At 52.9% G+C, this 19,352-nt stretch overlaps 6 protein-coding genes across 6 annotated transcripts; 3 read left to right on the top strand and 3 right to left on the bottom strand.

Moving 5' to 3' along the window:
• Nucleotides 1–359: 359 nt before the first annotated feature.
• MRS44_004759 (uncharacterized protein) lies at nucleotides 360–1,876 on the top strand (the record flags this gene model as incomplete). Its single annotated transcript, XM_046268781.2, has 3 exons — nucleotides 360–686; nucleotides 752–1,031; nucleotides 1,086–1,876. 3 exons carry the CDS (start codon nucleotides 360–362, stop codon nucleotides 1,874–1,876), a joined length of 1,398 nt encoding a protein of 465 aa, XP_046136098.1.
• Nucleotides 1,877–4,023: 2,147 nt separating this feature from the next.
• MRS44_004760 (uncharacterized protein) lies at nucleotides 4,024–4,311 on the bottom strand (the record flags this gene model as incomplete). Its single annotated transcript, XM_046283931.2, has 2 exons — nucleotides 4,024–4,167; nucleotides 4,225–4,311. The coding sequence occupies 2 exons, from the start codon at nucleotides 4,309–4,311 to the stop codon at nucleotides 4,024–4,026; spliced, it is 231 nt and encodes a 76-aa protein (XP_046136096.1).
• An 867-nt stretch (nucleotides 4,312–5,178) lies between these two features.
• Nucleotides 5,179–6,888, bottom strand: MRS44_004761 (uncharacterized protein; the record flags this gene model as incomplete). Its single annotated transcript, XM_065622322.1, has 5 exons — nucleotides 5,179–5,812; nucleotides 5,860–6,145; nucleotides 6,197–6,262; nucleotides 6,316–6,672; nucleotides 6,744–6,888. 5 exons carry the CDS (start codon nucleotides 6,886–6,888, stop codon nucleotides 5,179–5,181), a joined length of 1,488 nt encoding a protein of 495 aa, XP_065478394.1.
• Nucleotides 6,889–7,927: 1,039 nt separating this feature from the next.
• Nucleotides 7,928–9,769, top strand: MRS44_004762 (uncharacterized protein; the record flags this gene model as incomplete). The annotated part of the gene is made up of 5 exons (XM_065622323.1): nucleotides 7,928–8,375; nucleotides 8,426–8,943; nucleotides 8,994–9,315; nucleotides 9,378–9,511; nucleotides 9,581–9,769. The coding sequence occupies 5 exons, from the start codon at nucleotides 7,928–7,930 to the stop codon at nucleotides 9,767–9,769; spliced, it is 1,611 nt and encodes a 536-aa protein (XP_065478395.1).
• A 1,128-nt stretch (nucleotides 9,770–10,897) lies between these two features.
• On the top strand, nucleotides 10,898–13,099 carry MRS44_004763 (uncharacterized protein; the record flags this gene model as incomplete). The annotated part of the gene is made up of 4 exons (XM_065622324.1): nucleotides 10,898–10,916; nucleotides 10,970–10,985; nucleotides 11,056–11,328; nucleotides 11,377–13,099. 4 exons carry the CDS (start codon nucleotides 10,898–10,900, stop codon nucleotides 13,097–13,099), a joined length of 2,031 nt encoding a protein of 676 aa, XP_065478396.1.
• A 441-nt stretch (nucleotides 13,100–13,540) lies between these two features.
• Nucleotides 13,541–17,947, bottom strand: MRS44_004764 (uncharacterized protein; the record flags this gene model as incomplete). Its single annotated transcript, XM_065622325.1, has 5 exons — nucleotides 13,541–13,878; nucleotides 14,073–15,173; nucleotides 15,230–15,243; nucleotides 15,784–16,788; nucleotides 17,796–17,947. 5 exons carry the CDS (start codon nucleotides 17,945–17,947, stop codon nucleotides 13,541–13,543), a joined length of 2,610 nt encoding a protein of 869 aa, XP_065478397.1.
• Between the last annotated feature and the right edge of the window lie 1,405 nt (nucleotides 17,948–19,352).

The following is a 19,352-nucleotide window of genomic DNA, read 5'->3' on the forward strand; positions in this document are numbered from 1 at the left end:
CGATAAAGATCCATCACAGTCAACGACTTATGACCCCCATCCCATCCCATGGTTCAATCTCCCCATCTGATTGATAACCCCTCCACCGCCCGTCCAAGGCCTTACTTCTTTTCTTCTCCTTAATTTCACACATTTATTCACTCCCTTCTGGTCATATATTCGACTGTCGGCTGTACCTGTACCATATTGAACTAGATTGACTTGCGCCGTTCAACACTCTCGCGTGCCATCACCGAGGACCGTTGCGCCTCCTGGACCCTTTGACTCCACCACCCCATCCATCCATCCATCACCCCTCTATTCAACGAACCTACCTCTGCGCGCAATAAAAGAACCTCAACAACTAGAACTCAACCACCATGACGCCTGCCTCAGACCACGAGGAGGCCATTGTCGACACTCCGAACGGGTCCGGCCCCGCTCCGCCCTCGCACCCAAAGCGCCGACTCAGGACCATGACGTCGACCGAGGAGATTGACAGCACCATCAACCGCCCCGGCAGCGTCAAGATCAATGTCCAGGGCGCATTCATCGTCGACCCGGACACGGCAACCCCGGCCTCGGGTACCAGCGCCGCGGCCGGAGGGCTTTCTTCCGTCAATGGCCGCGTGAGTCCAACGCATCCAGAGACGAGCGACATCCGGTTGCCGAACCACACGGCCGTGGTGAGCCACATTGCGATCGACGTATGTATTCCTTCCTAAACAAGAAGAACAAGAAGCGCGGGGCTAACGGCGCATTGTCTACATAGATTGGCGGATCGCTGGCCAAGCTCGTCTACTTCTCGCGCGAGGTCGACTCGACCGACCCCGGCGGCCGGTTGAACTTTCAAAGCTTCGAGACGGATCGCATCGACGACTTTGTCGAGTTTATGCGACACCTGCGCGACAACCAGCTCGTCAATGGATCACAACCCGGCGAGCTGTGTGTCATGGCCACAGGCGGTGGCGCATTCAAGTTCTACGACAAGATTCGAGATGCATTGGGTGTGGATGTGTCGAGGGAGGAAGAGATGGAGTGCCTCATTATTGGTAAGTTGTATTAAACCAATCCTCTATACTTGCGCTAACTGTCGAAACTTGCAGGCCTCGATTTCTTCATCACCGAGATTCCCCGCGAGGTCTTTACCTACTCCGAGACGGACCCCATGCACTTTGTCGAACCCCAGGACAACATCTATCCCTATCTTCTCGTCAATATTGGCTCGGGCGTTTCCTTCTTGAAGGTCACAGGGCCGCGTTCACACCAGCGAGTAGGCGGTACCTCGCTGGGCGGTGGTACTCTCTGGGGTCTCCTGTCTCTGCTGACGGGTGCGCGCACGTTTGACGAGATGTTGGAGCAGGCGGCGCACGGAGACAACACCAAGGTGGACATGCTAGTGGGCGACATCTACGGCACCGATTACGCCAAGATCGGGCTCAAGAGTACCACGATTGCCTCTTCGTTTGGCAAGGTGTTCCGCATGAAGCGCGAGGCCGAGTCTGCAGCAGAGGACTCTGGCTCGTCCAACCCTGGCGATGCATCCTTCTCGGGTGCCGACGTCTCGCGGTCCCTGCTATACGCCATCTCCAACAACATCGGCCAAATCGCCTACCTGCAGTCACAAATCCACAACCTCTCCAACATCTACTTTGGCGGGTCATTTATTCGTGGCCACCGCCAGACCATCAACACTCTGAGCTATGCCATCAAGTTCTGGAGTAAGGGTGAGAAGCAGGCCTACTTCTTGCGACACGAGGGCTACCTCGGTGCCGTGGGCGCGTTCCTCAAGAGACAGCCCAGAAACTGGGGCCGGAGGGGAAGTTTGGAGGGGATGGACGACCTTGCTGAATGGCGGAGGAATCTACGCGAGGAAGCGAACTCGAGTACGAATTGAGCCTCATGGGGCATACATCCGAGGGCTATGCCAAGTGAAAGAAAGGGACAAATGCATAAAAAAGGCACCGTCGGTTAATCCCCATTTCGACGAAAATATACAGGTGGAGGACGAAGGGCCGGGATATCACATCACCCCGGCGGGCAGCATCTGGCGGCGCATATCGTGACGGCGTTGGGTTGGTTGGGTAGTCGAGCATGTTTTTTTTGTCTTTGATTCTTTCTTGATTACAGCGCATCATGGTCCGCACAAAGGGGGGATACACAAGGATATTGGAGAGTCATCTACATCCAGTCGCTCGCTCACTACGTTGGACAAGTGAGGCCGAGATGGTTACATGGGCGGCCGCAGCACGCGAGCACGTAACGATAAAGCTCCCCGTCGACGTCACGTCTTCTTGTGCAAATAGATTTAGAGTAATCGGGTCACTCGCTCAACGAGAGTCGGAGTCTGTCATACACATTTTCTGCATCTGTCCTTGATCGTCACCGCAGGTTCGGGCGTTGAGTACGACACAAACATGGCCAGGGATGGGAAATTGTGGTCTGCTTTCTTTCTTTATCAGAGGCATTTGGTCTCATTGTAATCTCTCGGTAACCTTCTCTTCTTTACAAAGTACGCTATTCACGACTGAACCTTACAACAATGGTTGATGGTATCGCTAAAATTAACGACTGCTAGAACGGACTGGCTGGTCTAGGGGGCAGAAGAGAACGGCCTCGATACAGCAGCGCGCGTCCAGTGCCTTGGTCATCGTCCAGGGCTTTCGACGCATGCTGGGAGAGTGAGAGTGAGAGCTCATGGTCAGAGTGGAGTTATAGTCAAGATGACCCATGTTGCTGTGATGGAGATTATGCACCAACAAAGACTCGACAAGAGGGCAATAACAGCGCCATTGGCAACCAAGTCAACGTTGTAAGTGCGAGACATGATGCTTCAATCTCAATTGGCATGGTTACTGATAGCTTTGAGCAGTTTTGCGGCGACAATCATCAATCTTGTCGAGAATGTAGGGTAGACCGTGAACCCCCTTGCAAATGCCCTGACAAGGACCACCCTCGACCCACCGCACAGAAGGACAAGAGACGCAGCAGGAGAATAGGCACCTGGCAGGAGGAGCGAGGAGTCCCTCCATTAGAGGATGTCATTTATTATCTCGCCAAACGACAACGACACCATAACGATGAGCAAAGGAGGATTCGGGACTGGTTACGGGCCATGGGGAACTTGGAGGGAGGAGATAATGGGGCCAGAGTTGTCGGTAGAGAGAGGGAGAGATGTCGATATGCTTATGATAGAGTTGAGAGAAGGGAGCTGAGACGATATGAGATGAGTGGAGGACGGTCTACAGGAGAGGAGGAGGAGCATCACGGACGTCGTCGAAAGCCGAGATTCAGTCACTGAGTAACTACCATCAATGCCAACCAACCAATTGGTCCAGGAACCAAAAAGAAAACGGAACCATCATAACGAATGGCAAAAGAAAGGGTCTGGCCGGGGATTGAACCCGGGACCTCTCGCAAGCTTGCTTTCGGGTTTGCCCTAAGCGAGAATCATACCACTAGACCACCAGACCGAGCAAGCGGTGAAGAACCGCTTAGTGTGGTTGTTTGTTGGACGAGTCCGTGATTATTTCGTATTATATCGGTGGTGGCGTGGAGTTTTTGAGTCATTTCATTTCATTTTTTTTGCGGGTTCAGCGGGAGGCACGTGCTCTTCTGTCTTTTTCGGTGGGGGCTGTGGCTGGGTGGGTATTGTGGGGCTGGCTGAATCTCGATGGTTCTTTGACATCGGTCCATGGCTATCAACCTTGGCATTTGGAGAACCAAAGGAGAGGGATCGATTGACACTCGAGAAAGGCTGGGGGAAGTCAGAATGGCCAGGTCACGATACTGAAATGTGATGCACCTGAGGTTGTCTTGTCAGTTGAACACCGGAGGGCTCTCGCTGTCGATACTTGCCGCTTAAAACCACAGCCGGCAACAACAGTAGCCTCTCCAGGGCATCACATCCTCGCAGCCAATCACCTTTCACCGGATGAGAAACAAACTTCTTTGCTGTTGATTTCTTTCTTGTAATTCATTCATGTCGTCATGACGCACTCACGTGCAGATCGCTAGAGGTATCTTGTTTCCCCATCGCCACATCTAGTTGCCCTGCCCGACATCCTTGCCCTGCTTGATGCCCTGGCTCTGTCCACCGCTGGCGTTGGCGTCCTTGAGGCCCATGCCGTGCTCGTCCTTGCCCTCAGGGAGGGGAGCCGTCTTGTCTGCGCGGTCGACTCGGTCGGACTGTTGTGAGCTGTGTGTTAGCAGTCATCTTTTGAGTGTTAAAGAGGGAGCACTTACGTCAGGCTTGCCGACGCCGTGGGCAATGTTGTGCTCGGCGGCCTCAAAGGGGCCGTTGTCGGAAGAACCGTCTCCTTGGCGAGGCATGTTGAATGTGAAGTTGTGTGGTTGTGTGTGTGGGTGGTTGTGTAAGTGCAAGAGATGTGCTTGTCAAGCTTTGATGTTGATGAATTGAGAGTGAAGAATTGGAGAATCAGTGCTCGGATAGACGAATTATTTATACCCAAGGTTCTTAGTTTGTTCCCCTCTTGCCATTGTGCAGCGTTTGGCACCTGGCCGCATCGTGATGAATCGACGACGTCATCTCGTCAACGTCATGCCCATGATCCATCGCGGGCACGCTTTCTACCCCAGTTTCTACGGCGCATAAACTCCGGGATTTGGTACCTTCTAGAGACACTAAAACCCGGGACCTGCATTGTTTGACCGACAGCTGCCGTTTTTGGTCATTCTTCTTTTTACGAGTCAGTCGGTCGTGAGACCTCTTACCAAGACTCTCACGAGAATCAGCACAATATGGACCATGGTCAAATTTTGTATCTATGGTTAATTGTAAATGTTTCAAAGGGCCGTATCTCTTGAAATTCTCCTGGTACATACTGAAGAAAGAAAAAGTATGTCTGATAATTCAATCATCTTTCAAACAATTCCAAGCTCTTGGCCTGGTATGCCTTGTCCACACAACGCGGCAGGTGACGTCATTAAACACAATCATCTTTAGCAAAGGAGTGACTTGATGATCTATCTAAGTTAAAGGATTGTCGGGTACATAAAACAAATAAAGCAAAATCACACGCGCGTTCCAAAATCACCAGTGGCATGTACCAGGCGAAGCCATCCTCCCCACTCGGTTCAAGCGTTTAGGCTTGTGACGCGAGCTCCCGTCTTCCTGATATTGCAATGAGTGTCTTTGTTGTTTTGGCCCATGACTGAGCTCGTTTTGAGGTTTTGGATTTAAAGGTCTGCTCCCAAGGCGTTGTATCTGCCCAGTGGCTTCTGACCCTTTGCGTTGTCAAGCTGGGTTGGAAGAACTTCAGCCTCGACAAAAACAGAAGCCGTGGAGCCAATGACCCTTCCGTGTACATCAACAGCCTCGGCTGCGACACTGGCAATGTTCTTGGATGTCACAAGGCTTGTTTCGAAGCTGGTCCGCTTCACCTCGCCAAGGAAGTCTCGAGAGCCATACTCGTCAGTGACGGCGTAGAACCTCCAAAAAGCCGTCTCAGTGTCGCCGTTCCAAGAAACATACACCTTGGTGCCCTCCTTTCCTTGGAGTGCCACAATGGCGGGCGTCTCGTTGGGAATGCCAGTCCAGTTGTACCTGAAAGCTCTGTAATTCTCAGCACCGACGCCAAGGAAGCCCGAGTCCACGTAGGCATGGAAGATGGGCGTGCCGTCGGCTGTGAACTCAGTCAGGGCTCCCTCAGATCCCCAATTGACGAGGACGTTTCCGCCAGGGAGAACCTGTGTGCTGCCCTGCGACTTGGAAAGGAGGTCGTCGGGGGGAAGTAGCCCGCAACCAGCTCGGCTGTCCACGAGGTTGTGTTGAGCCGGAGAATCTTGCCACTGCTCGTAGGCGCCGTATGAACTTCTGAACCTCCGCTGTGCTCGGTACCATGTGCGCTGTTATCATACAGGCTGATGACCTCGACGTCACCTTCCTGGGAGAGCCAGCGGGCGTGGTGCTGGAAGCAGAACTTGGCGTCGTCAGGGACGGAAAAGTCGGAGCGTTTTCCATGAAGGCGCCAGATGATTGAGCCATCAGTGCCGTTGATCTTGTGAATGGCGCAAGCGTCGCGGGCTGAGATGAGGTAGTTGCCCTCGGCGTCCTTGTCGACGCTGTTGATGTGGAAGTAGTCCCAGGCGTCGGAGCTGTTGTAGCCAGAGCCGGCTTGGCCGGGGTTGATGGGGAGGACTGCTTCTGTGAAAGGTTAGTATCAGAAAGGGGTTTTTTCATTAAATGGTGAAATACCGTCTGGTTGTACGTGGTCGAGACTGGACCACTCAAATAGGAGTTTGCCCGTGGCAATGTCAAGCTCTATAGTTGGGTTAATACAAACAGAGACCAGGCTTTTAGCAGTTGGTGCAAACCTTGAATGATGGCATTCACAATCCACTGCTGCTCTGGACTAGCGCCCCATTTCTGAAGATCTCGAGGCACAGGCTGATAGATCTGGATAAGACCAGTCTCCTCGTTGACGATATGGAACTCATGCTTGTCCACCAACTTGTGGTTCCCAGCACGCAGCTCACGGATAGTCTCATAATGCTGGTCCACAATGGTGATGTGCCCATGGCCATGGCCGTACCCGGCGTTGTGGTCACCCTCAAAGCTGAAGAGGATGTCCTTTCCCTTCCAGCGCCCGGCTTGGAAGTTGGTGGCCCAGATACTGTAGAGACCATAGCCAGACCAGACAAGGTCGCCGTTGTCCCTGAAGATGTAAGGACCTGCCTGGCGCGGACCATGTTGTTCAGTAGGCGTGTCTGGGTAGCCAGCAAAGGGGGCCACAAAAGATAACCCTGTTCGACCTTGTCCGTGGCAGGGATGGTGATGTTGAGACGAGGGGGCGCCAGGTCAGGACGGGAGCGAAACTGCCAGTCAGCCATGGCAAGAGGGGCCACGGCCAGAGAAGCGGCCATCATATGAGCAATAGAGCGCTTCATGTTGGAGATGAAGCAGCGTTGCTAGCAGCGTCAGCGGCCCGGATCTCCATCTCGTCCAAGAAAAGGTACATTCACCTTGATGCAGCCTACGAGCCCAAATTCCACCACTAGTTTTCAGATTGAAGTCAAGAAAGTAAGCAAGATGTTGGAGTTGTAAACTTGATCAAGTTGTTTGAGATGTTGTTCTCACTGGCATTGTGGCGATATATAAGCCTGCGAGTGAGCAATGTCGCAGTTGTAGAAGAGGCAGCACGCCATTACTCAACCAAAGAGATTATTGGACAATTGAGAGATCAACAAGCGGGGAAAGATCGCCATTCTTGGTGAGGGAATAAATATTGAGTTCTGTACCAATGCTTGAGATGATGCATTGCGTGATTCCATGCAATCTGTATGACGACAAAGGAGACGACGTTGAGATGCACAGGCTCTGTGACGTGTCGAGGTGAGGTTGGGCTAGACGAGTTCTTGCATGAGGCCCAAGAGATGCTTGGTAATGCTACCATTACATCGTCTTGCTTTACAAAGTAGTGGGATGCATCTATTCAGATTCGGGTTCAACCAAGGTAGCCATCCTCAACTACGGGATTGAGCCAATGTCTAATATGATCGTTAAGGAACTATCAATTCCATATGTACCAAGATGGAATTGTCCCCCAATAGCTACCGTAGAAGCTCAATTGGGTCAATTGACCATCACTCATACAGTAGCATCACCGACATCCGAGTTGACGCAGCGGTACAAGATCGTCTTGGCATCCCTGTTTCGGAGGGTCCACCGGTTCTCGGAACCTCGAATACGTGATTCGGACAAGAGATTTCGACATGTGCTAACAGTAGAGTCACACCGATCTATCAATTCATTACCGATGACCCGTTAAATGCCCCACGGTTCTCGGCATTGAGTGTCTAGGTTTTAGTCGCACGCACAAGTTGATGTGAGTGTTGAAGCCCACAACCTCGTCTCAACTCAATCATACGATATACTATCACAATCCCGACGCCCAGTTTCGTTTCTCAAAAATTACATCATCTCGCCATGAGAAGTTCCTCTCCTTCACCTGGGGTCTTGAACCCTGCAGACAACGTCGAGGCCCGCGAGGATCAGCCCCTCCTCCGCGCCCCGGACGAGGACTCATGGAAACCCCCACGGGGCTTCATCTGGATCCAACTGGCCATCATGTCCAATGTATTTCTCTACGGACTTGACAGCACTATCACCGCCGCAACATACGCCGTCATCAGCTCCGAGTTTGACGCCGCCAACACAGCATCGTGGTTGACCACGTCGTATCTCGTCACCAGCACTGCCTTTCAACCCCTCTACGGAAGGGTTTCTGATATTTTTGGTCGTCGTCTGTGCTTCTTCATCTCAACCATCACCTTTGCTGCCGGATGCCTTGGGTGCGGTGTGGCCAACAATGTGGTTTTTCTTAACTGCATGAGGGCACTGACGGGCTTTGGCGGTGGAGGATTGATGACTATGGGTGAGTATGAATTGAACATACCTAACAATATCAAGACTAACGCTATGTAGCTACTATCGTCAACTCAGACATGATCCCATTTCGAAAGCGTGGAATGTACCAAGCCCTTCAAAATGGCATCTTTGGCTTCGGAGCCATCGCCGGAGCTTCTTTCGGAGGCTCAATCGCAGACCACATCGGTTGGCGATGGTGTTTCCTCCTCCAAGTTCCAGTGTCCATCGTGGCATTTGTGATTGGCGCTCTCGTTGTCGCCAACCAGCCTGGAGGTTTCTCTCTCGACAACGGACTGGGTGCCGTCTGGAAGAGGGTTGACTTCTCTGGCTCATTGCTGCTGGTAGTTGCCGTCTCAGTCCAGCTTGTTGGTCTGAGCCTTGGAGGCAATGAATTGCCCTGGACGAGTCCCTGGGTGATTGGCTCATTGGCTGGTAGTATTGCCCTCTTCGCTCTGTTCCTCCTAGTTGAAGCGAAAACGAGTGCTATCCCAGTGATTCCTCTCCGTTTGCTCCAGGGGAGACTACCTATAGCAACGCAGGCCGCAAACGTGTGTGCTGGTATGGCCGCTTACGGTGTGAGTAGAAGATATGTATGCACTTTTCTTGTCACTAACTCGCTGTCCAGTATCTCTTCATGCTCCCGCTCTTCTTCCAAGTCGTCCTACTCGACTCAGCCACCACAGCCGGCGCTCGTCTCGCGATCCCTTCGCTTGCTACACCGATCGGTGGTGTCATCGCTGGCATCGTCATGTCTCGCTGGGGCAGGTTGATTGCTCTTGTCCGCACGGGGGCTCTGCTCATGGTAGTGGGCAATGCTCTGGTGACTTCGTTGGGGTTCGAGGACTCCACATGGAAGTACTTTGTGTTTGTCTTTCCTGCAAACCTTGGTCAGGGCATCATTTACCCTGGTATTCTGTTTACCTCTCTTGCCTCGTTTGACCATGCCGGTAAGCAGACCATTCTCAGCAAAGCTTCCACTGAGCTAACAGGGCACGCCTAGACCATGCAGTCACCGCCTCAACCGTGTATCTCATCCGCTCCCTAGGAACCGTTTGGGGTGTATCAGTCACCTCGGCCATTGTGCAAACTACGCTCAGCGTCCGGTTGCCGGACGCACTGAGCGAGGTATCAGATAAATGGAGAGTACGCCCTTTTTCTTTTCATGTCAACTAAGCCGGTAGTGTGTGTAAATGCTGATCACTGTGTTCCTAGATCATCGATCAAATCCGACACTCGGTCGACTCTATCCGCCACCTCCCGCCAGATATCCAGCTCAAGGCACGTCTTGTCTATTATGATGGTCTCAAGTACGCTTTCGGAGCTTCGACTGCAGTGGCTTTGCTTGGATTCTGCGCTGCCTTGATTGCCAGCGGAACTGGCCTTCGAACCACCCACAAGTAACATGGTACTCCGGGAGACTTCTTGTTAGGACTAGACCGATTTATGTGGTGACAACCCTTAACGAGGATCACCATCATAGAAAGCCCGAGTGCATGCTCTGGTTTATGGCTTCTATCAACTAGGGCCACAAAACGGCGTAGAAGTAGTTGAATGTCACAGACTCGCAATATCTCCGTTCCATGAGCGCCATGCTCCCCAGAAATGCTAGTAATGTGCTAAACGGAGGTACTGTCACCTCGAGACAATAAAAAAAGATCAGGAGTCCTCAAATCGATGAGGAACAAAAGGTCAGGAGGCCAAAAAGAATGGTTCCGCCCGGGATCGAACCGGGGACCTTCTCGGTGTTAACGAGATGCCATAACCAACTAGACCACGGAACCTGAGTTGGTTGCTTGATGGAAAGCGAGATGGTCTGAGGATTAATCAAGTGAAACAATTCTAATATGGGACAAGGGGCAGTGGAAGATGAGGTTGTGATGTCGGCAGCAGATGTAATTGAGTTGAGAGATGCTGCTTGGCGTTGCTGAACAATTAGTGGGGCGGGATTTGTCTTGAGTAAACCTCATCCTAAGGTTTAGGATGACAACTCCTGGCAGCTGAAAGGTGCGAAGATCGAGCAGAACTCAGACCTGGGCTCGAAAGGTATGGCCACCAGGACCAAGGGGTTAAACAAATGGAATTATTTAGTATTCTCAAGTACTGATGACTGGTCTGATAGAAGAATGTAATTATTCTCTTCTCTCAGTTAATTGTGTTGACAATGGTGAGGCAAATGCATTATCCACGCCGAGTTTAGGTCCCAGTCGCTCCTGCCTCAACTGCCAGCTGCTTGACACTGACGGCCAGCTGCCAAAACTCGCCTCCCATGAGCCTCGTTCGTACTTGATCGTGACGCGTGACATTTTCCACTCGTTCCCTTTTCGCGTTTTCCCCTCTCCTCCTCTTCAATTGTCTTCTCCGAAAACCTCACGCCATCATCCTCCAGCATCACGACCAGCATCTCGTCGGGGCATCGGCCAAGGGGTTCGATAGGACCACGCTGACGGGCTCTGGTTTCTCTTTACTTATCTTTATTCTCGGGGAGTTTTTTCAGGTGCTCAAGGATTCGGATGAGCAAGGCAGAGCGCCATGTTCTATAGCCACGAGAGTGTGTCCGCTCAGTATCCATCGCCCTCAACCTACTACTAACTCCCTTCTTAGTTCTCAGCAACACCCAGTATGGGGTTGCTACCATCTGGTCTACATTCTCCATTCTCCTTTCCTTGATTTCTACTGACCTTTCTCAGGCTGGTGGCCACGGTCGGCAACACGAATCAGAAGAAGGTGACCAGAAAGGCCATCCAAGAGGTCGACGTCCCCAAGGCATGCGAGACCATCATCCATCCCGGAGCCCCTCTGGCTCTGCGTCTTCAAGGCAATCTCCTCTATGGCGTCTCTCGCGTGTTTGCCCAACAGTGTCGTTACGTTCTTTCAGACGCCGAGAAGACCCAGGCCGACATGATGACCTTCTTTCGAGTCATGCAAACAAATGAAACGGACCCGCGTGCAGGCAAGACCAAGTAAGCTGCCATTTATTCCCATCTCTCAAGCTTCACTAACCATTCAAGACGTCACAATATCACTCTGCAGGATGATCCGAACTTCGACCCTTCCAACAGCGTGCCAAACCCTGATCTGCTCACCAGCGCCAACGACTTGGTCCTTTTTTCGAACAAGTTCTCTTCTCAGCACAATGTCTCCCAGATGACTCCTTTGACTCAAGTCACCGGCTCCTCAGGCAGAAATCATTCACTGCTGGGCTTCGACCTCCCGCAGTCTTCGCATTCGGGAGGCAGTTACCGTCTTCCAACTGACCTCAATCAAGACTCTCCTTTTGCGAAGCCTTTCAACCTACAGGATCCTTTGACGGACTTCAACCCTTTCGGTGGAGATGAGCTTGAGGGCCTCCCTGGTGTCTTCCTCAACTTCGACGCCGACGGCAACCTCGTTGGCCTTGGCGAGCCTGAGCCAGAGCTCCCGCCTCTTCCTGGGTTGGGAGAGTTCGACCTTCAACCTCAGGACAACATCGCTGGCCCTGGTCCTGAGAAGAAGCAGGTCGGTGGCGAAAACGTGGTCATCATGGGAGAAGATGCGCTGCTTGATGCGGAACCCTTTCCCAAGCGTCGCCGTGCTGAAAAGTCCGCCTCCTCAGTTGTTCCAACCACCGAATCAGTTGAGACCGAGCAGGCCCAGGCCCCCGCTCGTCGGAGAAGACGTCGCAAGCTATGCCGCATGGTTGATCAGAGAGACTATGTCCCCTCGGCCGAGGTTCGCAGCTGGTCTGTCAACTATCTTGCCAACATGGAGGCAAGCCGAAAGCCAATCCCAACAACGACTGTAACTCAAGCACGAAAGAATGCCAAGGCCTTCCTCTTCGGCAACGGCATTGCAGGCGTTGGGAGAACTCTCGCAGGGTTCAATCATCCACTCGTAGAGGGCTTTTCTGGCATGTCGCTTCTGGCCCGTCTTCAGGGAAATGAGCCTGAGCAGGAAGGGGAGCCTAAGTCCCGTGGACGACGTCGTGTTTCTGCCGAAGCATTCGAAGAAGACCAGGGTGACGAGAGACGTGTTCGCCAAAAGACGGACGGTGGTGCTGAGATGGGGCGCGGTCTGGGTGACGGTATGGGTGCAATCATTCCCGGCGACGATATGGCCCCTGAGATGGGCATGGAGGTTGTTCAAGCTCTCGAGGATCGACACTCTTCCTCCATGGCTCCCTGGAGTCGCCCTCCCTCTGTTGCCCCCGGTTCGTCCATCCGAGGACACGGAAGTGTGCAGAAGAATATTCCTGCCCCCAGCCCTCTTCTTGGCCGCGGAAGTGCCGTTCGCTCTATTGAACGTTTGAGCGATCTTCCTGGTCTGCCTTATGGTTCTGATGACTTCCCACAGCTTCACTCTCAGAACGATTCCATCGGGCAAGACGGTTTTCTGGGTGATCTGGATTTCCCTGCTGGCAACGACACACAGAACACTACACAGGGTCTCGACAATTCTGCCCTTGATTTCCTCGGTTATGCTACAGTTCAAGCCCAGGCCAAGGGCTATACCCGCTCTCGCGATCGGGTCGACCGCCGCTGGATCAACTTTGACACCCTCACCGACGAGCTTGAGGACCCAGCCAGCGCGAGAAAGTTCATCTCGGAGGCTTTCATGCATGTCCTGACCCTTGCAACCAAGAGCGCCCTCGCTGTCGAACAGGATGGCATCGCCGAGAACCAACCCTTTGGCACGATTCGCATCGGGTTGACTCTTCCTGAGCAGGACGATGACATGGTCGACGAACTGGCCTAGATTTCTTTTCGAACTTCGGGATATACCTCATTCTTTTCTATTTTTGTTTTCATCTGCAACATACTGCCGGGACTGGCGAATACACGACGTTGATGGGATATGTCTCTGCGGAATATCATGACATGGGCTTGGCTGCTTTGATTTTCGGGTAACAAATGGGAATGTTGTTTTGGGGTTTTAAGACTGCTTCGGGTTGCAGCAATATGGGGAATATCGGCATCAACAAGTTGCCTGGGGAAATGGCCAAAGAATACGGATACCAACCGGTAGGATCAGCTCAAGTGGGCGATTTGGGGTCATGGGACAATCAGGCAACGGGTAAAATGGACAGCATTCAAGTGCGTGGGCAGCAGGCAAGCAAGATAGCCTTCATGGTCAATCATCATTCACATCGAGAGAGGAATTCAAGTCATATTATTTCATTATGCGTCAAGACATTATCTAATCGTAAGCATCGTCATCATCTCCGCCTTCTCGATCCTCAAACTTCATGTATTCCGCCTCGTCCTGACCGGGACCACCTGTGACCAACTCCCAGGCCTGTTGAACAGAGTCCAGGAGGGAATCATCGAAAGCAAGGCTCGACAAGGAGGACGAGAAGGTAGCAACACTGCCGTCTACGTTCAAGGTGCTAGCACCAATGCTCTGCTCATAGTACAGCTGGTAGATGCAAGGAGGGGCTTCTTGGCCGTCTGCCACAGCAGCGAGAAGCGACGACAAGGCCTTTTCGAGGACGATCTTGGCCGACGATGTACGAACGGTGCTCAGGTAGATGACATCTAATATCATTTGTCAGCGGTATGTCATGCAAGCATGTACAACAAACAAAGATTGAAAGGTGAAGGTGTGTATCAGGTTGTCAGAGATAATGATCGTCAATGAAATTCAGACAATGTAGATAAGTATTCGGTATGTGAATCATCATAACACCAAAGCAAGCGCAAGACAGAACAGGAAGAAAGGTGAAACTCACATTGTCCAGTGGGGCACTCCCCTGTGTCGCTCGAGTGCACCATTGCATAGACTGGATACTCTGAGGGTTTTCCATCCTCGTCAGAGATTGAACCAGTTGGGAAGGCAACGACTGCAACAGCTGGCGTGGGAGCGCCCTCGGTCAGCAGCTCAAAGAGAGCTGACAAGTCAGATTTGGTCACCGCGGTGATCCTGCTGATTCGGCGGTCTTCCGGGTCCGATTCCTCGTTGCCTTGGACCGCCAGCTTGGCCTTCACCTCGATATTGTTAGTAAAGGTGAGCGTCAATGGCGCATCCGCCTGATCAGACTGTGGCTTCTGCAAATCCCGAATGCCGGAGCCCAGCATGTAGACTGCGCCGCCGACAGCAGCAGCCCGGCAGCCCACTTGAGCTACCTCTGAGAGGCCACCCCATTTAGGGTAGACGGCAGCGAAGCCTGGCCCGAAGACACCCATAGATGTCAGGTGGCGGCTGATGGTCGCAAGACCGTCTTTGACAGAGATGTTACCGTCATGGCTCAACGTCAGGGTAACGACGTAGGACTGGAGTGTAGCATCAAGTTTGAACTCGGACGCCAAAAACTCTGCCAAGCGCTCGTCTGCGCGAGGCCCCCACACATCGGTCTGAGGTTCCGACTCATAGTCAAGCACAAACTTGAGGAACTTCATCAGGGACCGCTTGGACCGGGCCGGTATAGATGTGTTTGAGAAAACATCTTCTCGGGTCGAGGGGATCCTGCTGAGTGAAGGGGTCGGGGAAGATTCTGAGGGTGGTTGACAGATGTAGAAGGATCCGACGGCGAGGAACTCGATCTGACGAAACGCTTTCGAGTCGACCAGCTGTGTTACCAGCTTCGATCGTGAGTGTATCAGCTGCGGCGCGAGGGCCAAGCTGTAAGCTCGTGCTGAAGCTGGACTGTCGGCATCGCGCTTGACCTCTGCGGCAGCGAACAGTTTCCCGTTATCGGCAGAGCTGTGCTTCTCAGCCCACTCGTCCGCCTCTTGGAGGCTGAAAGCCGCCTCGCAGCCCCCATAGTAGTCGTTGGGATCGACGTGGAGTATGTTTTTGCCTGAACGCGACAAAGCTCTTCGAGCAACGAAGGCTGGGTCAGTCTGATCAAGGCACACGACAGTCTCGACGATGGAATCCAAAGCTTACAGGGCGAGTAGGGACTGCTGTAGCCCAGTGCCGCTGATCACTACATCCCACAGGGTGTCTGAGAGGGATTCCATGGTGAGGGAGAATGAGGATGAAGGAAGAAGGAAGTTGAGTCTGACTTTTATTTGCGACGCGGAGATTTGAAGGCCGAGGTGGGGCTGGGTTCGGTTCCGTGGTCCGTGCGCGGAACCTCAATTCAACTGAAATTGACGTGGGATTTTCTCTTCTTCTTTTTCTTCTCATCATCCGCTCAGCCCTCTATACAGTGTCTACCTCCTCTGGCGGAACATTGTCTGCGGCGTGAGTAGTTTCATTACTACTCACTTTTCTGAGTGGTAGAGCAATTTGTCTGCCAGTATCTACTGCCCTAGAATAAAGTCTGAAAGGGTGGTTCGAATGGTTTGACACATTTCTTCACCAGAACCAAGCATGAAGTGCCAAAGCTGTAGATCTAAACGGCTACTCCTAGTAGCCCGTGTTGCATTCCATGTCATCTTTGTATTGGGGTATCATTTTTCTATGACTGAGTGATTGCCGCGTTAACCCCCTCCCACCGCTTTGTTGCCCAACTCAAGAATTGCTTCGATGTGAGAAGCTGGGGAGTCAAGGCTGTGCCTCCATGCTTCGAGATGGACAAGATCCTCATATCCCCATCCTTGCAGTCCACCACAATAGTCACACTCTCGTCGCAGAGTGACTCTTCCAGCCTGTCAGGGTCGGCAAGCATCCAGAATTTGCCGTCGGTGGGTCGGTCCGTCTCCTTGCCAGTGAAAACAGCTGCGGTGCAAGCAACTGGGATACTGGTGATGGTGAGGGGAATCGGGTCTTTTCGAGTGCAGACAATCATTTCTCGGTCGGCATCGTATCGTGCTCTCGGGAGCTTTGTGTCTCGTAGCGCAGCCAGCGTGCCAGCCCAGGCAGCGTCGAATGGGTTCCCGTCAAACGAGATGAAGAAAATATCGATGTAGAGGACCCAGTATGCCACAACAACCTTCTCTCCATCTTTCGTTTCCGGTTCGTCTTCTTCCATGCGATCCTCGTCGTCTGCTTCAAGGTTTTCGGCTGGCAGGGTGTGCCATATCCGTAGGTCCTCAGGCTTGATGACTTTGGAACTGTGAAGGAGGGAGTAGACACGCGTGCTGAGAGTCTGTGCTAGTGTGCTCGGCGGACCGCCTGGAAGAAACTGGGGGGCGCAGCCTGTGGCAAGCTCGATGTTTGGGACCAGGAGATCATACTCCTTCAGCTCGGTCTCGGTGTTGGAGGCACGATAGCTCGGAATGTTGGAGGTCAGGATTGTCTCGCCTCGAACGCCGCAGATGACAGTTGTGTCACCCATGCGCACGAGGGAGCTGCCATGTGCGTGCGACAAGCTTGATGCGTTCACTGATGGGATGCGGACGTCGGTCGGGGCCCGACGATTGCTTCGAGCTGGGGCTGCATCGTTGGAGGGATCAAGGTTGGCAAGCAAGTAAGGATGGGGGAGAGCTTCGCAAAGGTGGCGCGAGAGAGCCCGGAGGTATGAGACATGCTGAAAGCAACTGTCCCTTTGGGCGACGAGACTTGCGTGTGGTTGCAGTCGAATGGTTTTGGAGAAGGCTCAATATCTTTGACAATTGAGGATGATGAAAAGTTGGAAACAATGACAGCCTCGTGGGGTTGATTGGTGGATTTGGGGGAAGCTTTGGCCAATCGTGTCGAAGCGGGGTACGAGGCTGAACTCGAATCTCCAAATCTCAGATTCACATCGACAATGTAGGGTAATTAGACCAATTTTCACATGTTGACGCCGAATTGTGCTTGCCGCCGTCCCTGGCACTATAACACTGGGTATTATTGACTCGGTTGGAGAAGCGCGAATCGGGTTCTCTGCGATATAATACACAGATTCCGAATCTGGAGTACGGTGGGTTGTGCTAAAGTGTGATGTCTAGTGTCACCAAGCCGCTTGGAGACAACTTAGAGCATATCGACCAGATATTACCATTGGGTGTATAATTGACCACAAACTTGTAAGCGCGTGACAACAAACCCTTGACTCGCACGACTCTACGGATACTCATGTCAATACCACCCCAGATGACGGATAGCCCGGATATGTCATCACGTAGGATTCACATCCAAGCAACGATCAACCTTAGTGCACCGGTCTGTTGGTTGGTGACCGGCATAATGACCGGAACATTCAGCGCTCAGCAGCAGAAAACTTCGACTGGAAGGAATGACAAAGCGGCGAGAAGAGAGGTCGAGCTATAGAGGGGGCGGGGAAAAGACCAGGGAACATAGGGTCTTTTGTTGTTGTTGGTCCTATGATGCATCGGCCGCCGTCCCGCTTCGGACCGCAGCGAAGGTGCATGGCAGGCGAGTTATCACCAACAGACTTGAGGAACATGTCGTGCGACATGGTGAGAGTGTTTGTGCATCGAACGATGAACGGGTGGCCGGATGATTCCTGACCCCTTTCGAGCATCAAATCCCCGAGACAAGCAGCGAACTCCCGTCGAATGAGGCCAACCGCCCGCCGATTGAAGAAAAAACAAGCGGAACGGTGCACGAATCGACGACGCACGCGATTAAACCCCCGGCAAAGCCCTCACGGGCCGCAGCGAATCGCGAGTCGCCTGTTGCCGCCCGCTCGAGAAGCCATGGCACATCCGCAAGGGTCGTCACGGCGTCTCTAGGCCAATCAGAGGCTCCCATAGCCTCATCACCGCTTTGCATCTTGGAGCTCCACCCTGATCCTGCACCCTCTTCCTCCGCCATCCCATCCGGCCCCCAACAGCTTCCAACCGCAATCGACCTGTCCTGAATGGAAAGGCGACGGACGCATGGACCGCAGCAAGTGCCAGGAACCCTGTGCTTGGATGCACCTGCGCATCCAATCCCGCCACGTTCTCAGACGCTCATCTTCCGTGGCTTTGGGACGAGCCAACGGCGGTTGAGAGCTTTGCTCGTTCGATTCACTCAATCACAATGCCCAGGCTCTAGCAGCTTTCACGAGTCTGGGCCTTGTTTGTTGACATTGTGTATAGCGCCGAGTCATTCTGCGACAACATTTGCAAGATGGATGCTGTTGATGGTCGTCAAGTGTCGAGGCCCATAACCACGGCCCCCAGCATGAAGAGAAACAGAAGAAACAAGAGGAAACAAAATCCGACCCCAGCCATCCATCGCGGCGATCCCCAGCCCGAAAGTGCAGACCGCACGCAGCCAACGGCCCCGGCAGACAAGCCGGGACCTCCACCTCCCGCCATCGTCTTTCCTCGCCCACTCTAGCTTGCCTGCATGCTACCCTCCCCTCCACTGTCATCACGCCGGCTGCGTCTGTTCCTCGCTCAACCACGCCAGCTCTCGCGGCTGTGTGACGGATTAGCGGTCCACAGGCGGGGAGACTGCATTTCGAGCGCCAGCCAATATCGATGCTCCGTCAGCCGCTTGCCCTGGAAAAGCTGGGTGACCTTTCACATTCTGCGCAGTATGGCGCGCCTCTTGACCGTGCTTGTCGAAGCTCTTCCCTGCTGTGATTTGACCGGTCAAGCTCTTTTCCACATGGCAAATCTCGAATCCCACCTCTCTCTATCCACCCCATGCCCATGCCCGCGGTGACAAGCTTTGCCGCCGCCATATCACAAGAGGCACCCACCATCTGCCGTTTCCCATCGGACCCTGTCCAAGTTCCCTGGTCTAGTCTTGTCTGCTGAACGGTGAAGACCCGATCGCCTGAGGCCATATATCCGGCCGCATGCCCTTACGGACCCCACCGTAGCTCCTGTTTTAATCCTCTGCTCTCCCAAGTCCCCCCCAGCACCAAGGTGTTTCTGTATACTCTCGTTTATCGTCCGTGCCTCTGTCACTCCTACATCCAATCGAAGGATCTGGTATTCTTCGACTCGGTGTAGCATAGACTGGTTATCCCTATTGTGCACTTATAGACCCTCGCAACCTGGACAGCAATTGATAGAGCAACAACTGGAGGCGCCAATTCGACATCGTCTCACACCACCAAAGCCCTTTACATACCGACTCACGAGCTTGAAGTATATACTATAACTCGCCGTTCATGTCGAATTAGAGAAAGGCATTCAACGCGCTTTGTCGCCTCTTCTTACCGCCCTTACCTTGAGCT

This window comes from Fusarium solani, assembly GCF_023522795.1.
Source record: "Fusarium solani strain SB1 chromosome Unknown bctg00000002, whole genome shotgun sequence".
NCBI lineage: Eukaryota > Fungi > Ascomycota > Sordariomycetes > Hypocreales > Nectriaceae > Fusarium > Fusarium solani.